The 9,314-nt window shown below is 42.5% G+C and overlaps 3 protein-coding genes across 3 annotated transcripts in view; 2 read left to right on the top strand and 1 right to left on the bottom strand.

Moving 5' to 3' along the window:
* Window positions 1–1,651, bottom strand: part of PHALS_04631 (AAA ATPase containing von Willebrand factor type A (vWA) domain) — a gene marked incomplete at both ends in the record, with an annotated part of 1,948 nt that extends 297 nt beyond the window's left edge. Inside the window, 6 exons of the mRNA XM_024722483.1 lie at window positions 1–887; window positions 951–1,038; window positions 1,101–1,212; window positions 1,276–1,343; window positions 1,407–1,520; window positions 1,589–1,651. The exon at window positions 1–887 is cut by the window's left edge and continues 297 nt beyond it. Of these exons, the coding sequence (XP_024573554.1) occupies window positions 1–887; window positions 951–1,038; window positions 1,101–1,212; window positions 1,276–1,343; window positions 1,407–1,520; window positions 1,589–1,651 (1,332 nt within the window). The remainder of the gene's footprint in view (window positions 888–950; window positions 1,039–1,100; window positions 1,213–1,275; window positions 1,344–1,406; window positions 1,521–1,588) is intronic.
* Window positions 1,652–2,216: 565 nt separating this feature from the next.
* On the top strand, window positions 2,217–3,107 carry PHALS_04632 (Pleckstrin homology domain; the record flags this gene model as incomplete). The annotated part of the gene is made up of 1 exon (XM_024722484.1): window positions 2,217–3,107. The coding sequence occupies one exon, from the start codon at window positions 2,217–2,219 to the stop codon at window positions 3,105–3,107; it is 891 nt and encodes a 296-aa protein (XP_024573555.1).
* Window positions 3,108–5,885: 2,778 nt separating this feature from the next.
* Window positions 5,886–6,184, top strand: PHALS_04633 (uncharacterized protein; the record flags this gene model as incomplete). Its single annotated transcript, XM_024722485.1, has 2 exons — window positions 5,886–6,001; window positions 6,097–6,184. The coding sequence occupies 2 exons, from the start codon at window positions 5,886–5,888 to the stop codon at window positions 6,182–6,184; spliced, it is 204 nt and encodes a 67-aa protein (XP_024573556.1).
* Window positions 6,185–9,314: the final 3,130 nt, after the last annotated feature.

Consider the following 9,314-nt stretch of genomic DNA (forward strand, 5'->3'; position numbering starts at 1 on the left):
TCCCAAACGGTGGGCAAACAGTCTCACCAATGTCGATTTTCCACTACCTTTGGCGCCGAGAACACATAAATCGCTACCGACGATGTGATCTTGAATCATCTCAGCCAGCAGATTTAAGAAAGTGTCTGTTTCCACAAATCCTGGCATATTCACTCCTATATGATTAGTTCCACATGGAACATCGTGAAGTACGAGCTGGGTGGGAGTGCGAAAGGAGATCGTTGCTGAATTATCATTTTCGGATGTCTTCAATACGGTGTCAAGTACGTGCTTTGTTCCCTGAGACCCACCTGTAAACTTTTCCAGAATGCGATCAAGAGCCTTTAAGTTGGACCCAGTACTGGATCCCAAAGTAGTAATGGATAAAGGAAACGCTCGATGGACAATGCTCGCTAAGCTGGCATTCGGGAATTTCTCCAGAATCTTAGCACAGTGCACGAGCGACTGAAAATCGAAGTGTGGCATGCGTGGACCAAAGCTCATACTATTGTCATATGTGGCTTCAACCGTGTTGACAGCTTCTCGAATAGCAACGAGATTTTCGAGCGTCGGAAGCGGTACCGATGGAGCAATCGCGATCAGATCTTCGACTTGTGCACCTGGCGAAGTTGACTTTATGTTTCGAGCCTGAAATCGCGACCTCAACGGTGGATCTAATGTCCGACCGGGATACGGAGGCACGGGCAGACCCAAAGCAATGACTCGAAAGTCAGGGTGCACTCGGATTAACTTTTGATCTTTTAGCTCCGTATCTGAGTATCCTTGCTTAATTAATGCATCGTAACTTTGTGCTTTCATGAGAAATCGTCCATCGTCTAGCATCATTTCTCGATTTTCAAGCAAATTGTTTAAGGTTGGTAAAACATTGCGCTCTGCCTTTTCCAGACCTAATCAGAATCCATACAACGCACAATAATTAACGTTGCAACAGATTTCGGCAGCTCACGAACCGTCGATTACAAGCACTCTTCCATAGATAGCAGCTCGCAAAGGTGCTTGGTCAGTAAATATTGATACACCGTGTACGATCTCTCGGCGCTGGTAAACGATTCAAGTTAATATCAACTCCGACTCGGAAACCAGTCGTGTAATTTACAAACCTGCTTCAAGTCAGACTCTGTTGTATCTTTAGAAATGGCAACATATTCCATTTCTTTGTTCAATAGCTCACAGAATTGCATACTTAATAGTCGTCGCGATGACCCTGGAGGACTATCAAATAACAACGTTTCTTTCAAAGTATGATTGGTATTGTATCAACTTAAGCTCGCGTACCCAATTAAAAATATATCCTGATCCAAAAGGTCTTTTTGGAGCATCCACCGCAAATGCTCAAGCACTTCCTACATGAACAAGATTCGATCAGTATAAAACCTTAAAAAACAAATGAAAATAATCAGTTGTACTTGCGACATCGCGCGTCCTTGCAGCATTTCGACGATGTACCCACGTGGCACAAGTTCTACCGAGTTTGGATGTTTGAGTTGAATCTTTAATCCATTTAATTCCAATATTTGCCGCTGTATTAGAGAATTTCATTATAATTGAGTTGTTTAGATACACGTAATACTTGACAATCTTACGGCACCTCTTGATCAAGACCAACTCTACCACTAGCAATTCGCGACGAGAAGAGAGTGCGAGACTCCATGACTATGCTCCATCCGCGACGCTGTCGCCCCAATGTACGCAGCATCAGTCAAGACTGTAGAGCTACTTAAACTTTTTGATAAAATATTTTCTACTGTTGTTTTGATTACCATGATATTACCATAATATGGTAACAAAACGATTACCATATTATGGTAAAGGGCCATTACCAGGATAAATAGAAAAGATTTGTTGTGTTAAGATCGAAAAAACGTGTCATTATGGCTAAGCAATAAAGGCTGGTAAACCAAGTGATCACTTAGGGCTGTAAATGATGAATTGCCATAATTTGAATAGTGCTCAACAACAGCTGTGTACCTTGCGTTCGGACACATGCTGAATTGATGGCAGTAGAGAATTCCCTTTCTCACAGAATTTCGTGGTAGCTTTATAAAGACGCTGCCGACGCTCCGACGCATTAATAAATTTCCTATCAAATCAGCACTTAAGAAGAAGCTGCACTTTGTAAATCAGCTAACCAGCTATCCGAGATGGTACTCTCCAGCATTATGAAACTCAAGCTCGGACCTTTCTGGCTTAAAACCTCCATTTTATTGGTCAGGATCATGCCATGCGGCACTCAAAACACTACGTGCATTTTTCGTATATATCGTTCAGGTATCTGTGGTGGTAACATCGAGTTACCAGTCGATTGTCGTGGGTTTTTAGTAACTCTCATTCCACGATCGAATAGAGACCGTCAAAAACTTCAGTTTACTCTTCGCTATGGAGCGAAAGGTAAGAAGCTTAAATTTCGAGCACCCAATGCTGAAGCTTATAGCCACTGGATCGCCGTTTTGCGTAAGGCATTTAACGGTACGAGCAAAGGTGTCAAGTTGAATCGCCAGGAGACAGTTAGTACTATCCATGAAAGTTGTTCTGGCTTCTCTGACAGTGACAACTTCAGCAACTCCGACGTTCAAAATGATCATTTTATTGATTTTAGTGACGAAGTCTCGACGTGCGGACAGCGAGGATCCGAGGCAACGAATACACTAATCACTAGTATCAAACTTCTCTCTCAGGGTGGCGTCTTTGAAATGGCTGGCAGTCTTTCAACCCCTGACGTATCCAGTGCAAGGAATTTTGCCAAAAGTACCGACTTTCGTAGCCATCGAAGCTCAATCGAGAGAGCTTTTATTTCCCCACAAACTTTATCACTAAGCTTGATACCATCTGAAGAAGGATTTGAGATGATCAGTGGTCAGCAAAAGCTATTTTGTGTCGCCATTGACTGCGAAGGACGAGCCATCTTTTCAGTCTATGCGCTGCCGCAGGAAGCTCCTTCCCGGAATGAAATGCTGCTAAAGCTTTCACACAAACAATGGGCTCAGTGGATTAGCCGCGATCTGCACGATAGCGACTGTTTGCCTGAAGTATATCGCCTTACTAGCAACAGTTGCAACCGTCTGAAGCTGAGTGAAGTGCAAAGCATCGTTCAACTGTGCCTAGCGTGAGAAGACGGCTCAATGATCATATCGATCGCACTAATGTCGTGACGTTATTGATTTCGAATATGTCGTTACCACACCAGAAAGTGCAGTCGCCGTTGCAATTTCTCGACAAGAATGATTCGGTGTACGACACCAGGCAAAACGCTTTGTATTTATCATTTGTCCGCCATTCCTTCCTAGCTCCGCAATCATTACTTATCTATTCTGGATGCTACATTCTGCTTTTATTGTTGAAAGTTAAGAAAGCCGGGTTTGCTACCTTTGGCTACCTTAATGTATATTATATACAATAAATACTAAGTAATGTATCGTTTGCTTTTAAAGCTACCGTTCAAAGAACCTTCTGCACCCCAACCGAGCTATTTGAAGCCACAAGAATTCTCAACAGTCGCACCAATTCTGATGTAAAAATATTTTGATAGCAACGAGAAGATTAGACCGACGATTTCATTTGATGTTGGATACTCCACGAGCAGTAAATTGACTGAAATTTGTAAACGATAGGATCCACAAACTTCTCTGCGTATAGAAATTTGTGAGTCATGAACCCGGTCACGTAGGCGGCGTGTGGTGAGTCTGATTTAGTATAGAACAAATTAATTCGTGTCGGTGGTGTGTATACGTCAGCAGTCGTGACCATATAAATGGGCTGCCGATTTCTAGTGCAACGTATGCAGATCATCGCGCAGCTGGTGGTACAACTAAAAGTTAGGTATGGAATAATGTGGGTTGTCTAATTCTGTGTTTTCAAAATCTCTGTTTCGAAATTGACTATCGGTTCTGAAGAGCGGATATGAGACTTCAAACGCTAAGCCCTGTAAAAACACAGCATACATTGCTAAAAACGTTTGTTAATTGGGGTAGGAAGTATTACTTGGGTAAGTGAGAGGAGGTTAGTGCTTCTCATGGTGAGCAGGTCATCGGTGTCACTTTCTCAGTCGTACTTGCATACCGTGACATGATATAACATTCTATAACACCAGAGTTCAGCTCTATTACCTGCGGCTACAATCGCCAAATTTGAAAGGATTTTTGCTAAAGCCACGGCACGTAGTCTCTCTGAATCATCTTCCAGTGATCGAGCTTTGAATATAGCTAGATGTGCTTGACAATATGATTATCAACTTTATTTTGCCAATTCATGTCCCGAAGTAGAGCCATCGCAGCTTCATACTCGCCTCGAGAGCGCTTTAATGCAGCGGGGCTGCCGTAGCTTTGCGCTTTGACAAAGCGTAACTTAGGTCACCGACCTTTTGTTCTATACGTAGAACAAGTACGAGTCTAGCGGATCGCAATCCGCTTACTCCAAGAGTAATTATTGCCTTTACCCAAAGCTAATTGGCTCTTCCGTTTAGAATCCAAAACTGGTTTTATTTATTTATTTATCCCAATTTTAGAAATTAGATTTCTCTAAATATATCTAAATACATGCATAACTTCTGGCTACCCAGCCACATACCGTATTCTTGTCTGGGTGCAGTCACACCATGCCCATCTTGTGTGACACATACCCCTGTTACCAGGGTACGTGTAACTTCGTTACATTTAACTTCCTAGCAGATGTGGAATAAATAACCCATTAACTTTTGCAAGAAGAGAGAACAATCGTTTCGGCTTCGCTGTCAAAGAACTTAAAGTTAAAAAAGGAAGGTTAAAAACTTCACCTCTTTAGTAGTGAACATAACGGATGCGGTATTCGTATTTGAGACCGTCAATGCCTGCACGATTTTTGCAACAATTTGGCAGTCGCGCGTCGTTCATAATTGCCCAATGCTTATCTATTTATCAGGGTTTTTATTGCTTCACAAAGCCCAGAACGTTGATGCTGGCAATCTACATCCTTGGGATATGGGCTTCACCTCTCTTAGAGATAATAACTCTCTCTTCAGGGCTGGATAGCATTGATTTTAGCATCCTCGATGTACAATGAGCCCATTTCTTGATCAGTAGGCCGCCGTTCGGTTGTTAAGCCTCGACGTCTCCTCACTAGATGTTCATCAATCGACGCTGCGTGGAGCCTCGACGCTTCTTACCTCTCAACCGGACGGATAGGTACAAGCAAAGCGTAAATGCTAAGTTATACCTTGGTGGTACCACTTACGGCTTGACAGATTAAAATATTACTACTTATTCCTCATTATTGGCTGAGGTCCATCACCTCTGGTGGGCATATAGAGCCTTCAATCTCTCGTCACTATTCCTCAAGGCCTGAATAATGTGCTCTAAATCCAATGAAAAATCTACTTCAGAGTCGAGGAGACAGAGTGGACAGGTAAGTTTTGGTGTGAGCATCCGTTTGATAACGAGTAGGCAAATCATATTGCTGGGATGTCGCCTACTTGGTGGTACCAAACAAAACTACCCATTGTCGAGCACGAACAAACCGCTAGTGCGACACGCTGTTGTTTTATACGGAATATAACCATGATAGCCCGAAAAGATCTTGTATCCCAACCCTACAAAGTTGAAAGTTGAACAACAGCAAATTACTGTCGGGGTAAGTTGTGCTCCCTGTAGTAAATAATTGCAGCGATCTTAAAGCTAATTTACCTGGACACTCTCAGGGCTAATGACTGCCTTCACGCAAGCGATAACCACTTCCATATCTTCTGCTGCTAGCTGTGTTACCTCCGTTGTGCCAACTAAAGACAAAGAATTATCAACGAGTGTCATGAATCCGGGAAGAATATGGCTGTATCGAAAATGGCTGTATCATGGGGTGGTCTGTCACCCCAGACTGTACAGTCTTATTTTAATTGGTGAGCCAAAATGCTACTCGATATGATGGAATTTGGGTGCACTTCGGATCGAGAAACCTTTGGTGTTTTGCGTCACCGTTCGTTCACGGGTTTACCAGCAACCACTCAATTGCCAGAACGAGATCCTTACGAGTACCGGTACTTCTTTTTGTTGAAACTTAACAAGCTATGTATTTAAATTGAGACCATCTTTAAATGATACTTTGAAATATCTACTTTACTATCTATAATAGTGAAATCCTACGTGATGGCGCGAAGCTAGCAGCTTACGTGACCCAAGGATGCATCTCTTACGATGTACCATGTCTTCCATTCGTCTAGAGTACTAACCTCGTAACTTCATCATGCAACATCACCATGGTACCTTTGCGTACTACGCTAGCTAAAGAACAACCGAATCATGCCATCTTAGAATGTGTATTTTGCTACAACTGTAGATATATTCAATGATGACGACTCTAATGACAAAGCTGAACAAATACCTGGTGAATTCGAGTCTTTGATATATCCCGCCTCCATAAATTCATAAAAATCTTGTTTAAGTCGCAATGTGAAGTGCTAAATGCCCGGTACCCCTCATATTTAGCAAATGGAGCTTTAAAGATGGCTCGTGAGACCTCCCGGTGACCTGTATGGTAATTTGCGATGATAATATCCATCCAACAATAAAAGAAGCAGTTAATCTACATCGCTGCTGTTGACGTTAGGTATACGTTTGTACTGCGGAGTGTTCTTCGTTTTCAATAAGCGCGTCGCAACCGGCTTGTGACGATTTAAATTTTTCGCACCACTACTCCATATAATGATAAAACTTTCAAGAAAAGTCTATAGATTCATGAGGGTTGAGATGAGTCTATAAGCAATGTATTTCGCCTACCACTCGAAGACACCATCGCAGGTACAATTGCTGCAGCTTTATTGGCCTGTTCGTGCACTGTGACCTATCTCCCTTTGCTTGCAAGACATTGGCACCTCTGCACCAGTGATGAAGATAGGGGTCGATACAATTCAGACGAAATGCCCCCCAGTGGCGCAAATGGTTGCATATCGTCGGGCATCCGATGATTTGATGCCATGACGTTTCGAACTCGTAACATCTTCCAGAATTTGCCACTGCGCTTTTTAAAGATTCATTGCAGCTTAATTGCGCCATCATAATATGATCCGTTTTGAGACGCGTATTGTAAGATAGCGCACAGGTATAATTTAAAAGTGCAGTACGTGCTCGCTGAATCATTGTTATAGACTGATGTTTGTGAATTGGCATCACTTATTGCAGGAAGAACAGATTTATAATAAGCCAAGCGAGCACCGCTCGAAATTAAACAAGTGTAGCCGCTCATATTAATGCTTCACGAGTAACGGTTTGGTGTGCACATATTACGTTTGATTAATTATTTGCTCTAATCTGAACATTGTCTAACGGATACTCCATCGAATTGCGTGACAAATTATTGAGTATGGAAACGTGCGCTAACAGCTTTCTCCTAATGAAGCGATGTAAATACTGGTGAAGCCCAATCGCACCTTTAACAAATTGATAATAAAACAAAATATAACTTAAGCATACAAGCAGCAGTAAACTTTACATCTCAACTTTGAAGGCATTTTAAGGTGACACAATGCGAAACAACAAATGCATTTCTGCGCTGTCGGGGAATCAAACACCGACCTTGAGAGAGATGAATTCTAACCATCAGAGAAACGGTACATATGATCGCTGTCATATTGACTAGCATAAATGTTGGCTTCTATCTTTGCACATGCCCTAAATATTCCAAATGCGCGACCTGGATAGTCGTATGCACTAATGGGCTCCAAGAAGTACTAGGTCTAATAAGTCTCCTTTTATGACAAAAATAGATATCGAGTCAAGAACAATGTAAGGTTGATTCAAAAATGTTGAAGGGTTTGCAAAGCACTGTGCACGGTTATGAGTGCAAGCAAAATGAAAGGTCGAATGAAAAAGGGTTTTAGACATGCGCGTACAGGTGTCACGGATCAAATCATGGTAGCTCGATAATTGCGCGTTCTCTCAGCGTATAAAGCGATTGATCTTTGCGCAAATACACCTTGCAACATGTTAAGTAGAGGTTAGCGATTGTGCCGACAGCTTAGCTTTTTCTCCAGGGTAGATTTGGGTCAAAAGTGCGCGCGATCATACGCTGCAAGGGTGTCAGGCAATGTATTTGGTGAGACCTCAAACCTTCATGAGCCTTCCAAGCAAAGATGTCGTTTCCTCTCACCATAAAGTGGTAGCTGTCCAAGTATACCCAATGTATCATGCGAATGCGAGTCACCCCTTACTCATCAGGCAGTGTATGCCAAGGACGACTTGCTCGCGACTGGCTCTCACGAGCTCTCTCCTGTGACGGCACGTCGACTATTTGTGGGTTCTTGGTGTGCGCATCTTAAGCTGAGGTGAATTTAAATATCTGATATCTTTATGAATGACGCCGTCACAATGCGTTCCCCTAGTGATTTAGAATCATGTCGCTACTTTTGAGCAGGGTGTAGCTCAGCTACGAAGAATTCTGAGCACACTGCCCCGTCTCCAAACAGAGCGTTTTGCATTCGACTGAATTGTAAGTGCGGGGTCGTAACATTACAAATGCACGCAGAAATGGAACGTGCTCGCATTCTCCTTGAAAAAATGGGAGTACAGCACGATCCTACTTAGCCACGACAGCGAGAGGTCCGATGTAGCGTAATTTAGTCACTTAGATCATACACAGTGCATGTATAGTCAAGCTAACAAAGTAAAGTAGAATTCTATCCTTCGCAACAAATCATTTTGCGTGCCATTGGCGTCGGCGTCTTGCTTCGGGCATCCCGACTTTAGCCAAGCATTGCGCACTCAGCGCCTGACGCTTAGTGTTATTGAGATAGAAAAACTAATTCTGTTAAAACGTGTAATTGAGGTTACACCTGCGATTCAGACTGCATTGACAGCACCGTTTTGGCAAGACCGAGGCTACTCCGTTACGGATTCACAAAATCATAGAACTTATTGTTTATAGTAAAACGGAGTAAGTCATACGGATGTACGCACCACTTTATTAATTAAAATGCAAGAGTGAAAGAAACTCGCTCCGGCAACGCGTTATCTCCGCACAAGTGCATCGAGAAATATTTTTCTCTGAGCGACTATTGTGTTCCGCTTCATCATATGTACAGCGGGGCTGCCGTAGCTTTGCGCTTTGAGAAAGCGTAAGTTGGATCACCGACCTTTCGTTCTATACTTAGAACACGTACGAGTTTAGCGGATCGCAATCCTCTTACTCCAAGAGTAATTATTGCCTCGACCCAAGGTTAATTATATCTTCCGTTTAAATCCAAAACTGACTTTATCTATATTTTTATGGCAAAGCCGCTTAATTTTTAATCCATAAATTTTCCTAAATATGTATAGACAAATCTAAATACATTTATAACTACTGGCTATCCAGCC

The sequence above is a fragment of the Plasmopara halstedii genome (assembly GCF_900000015.1).
Source record: "Plasmopara halstedii genome assembly, contig: Scaffold_262, whole genome shotgun sequence".
In the NCBI taxonomy this organism is placed as follows: Eukaryota; Oomycota; class Peronosporomycetes; order Peronosporales; family Peronosporaceae; genus Plasmopara; species Plasmopara halstedii.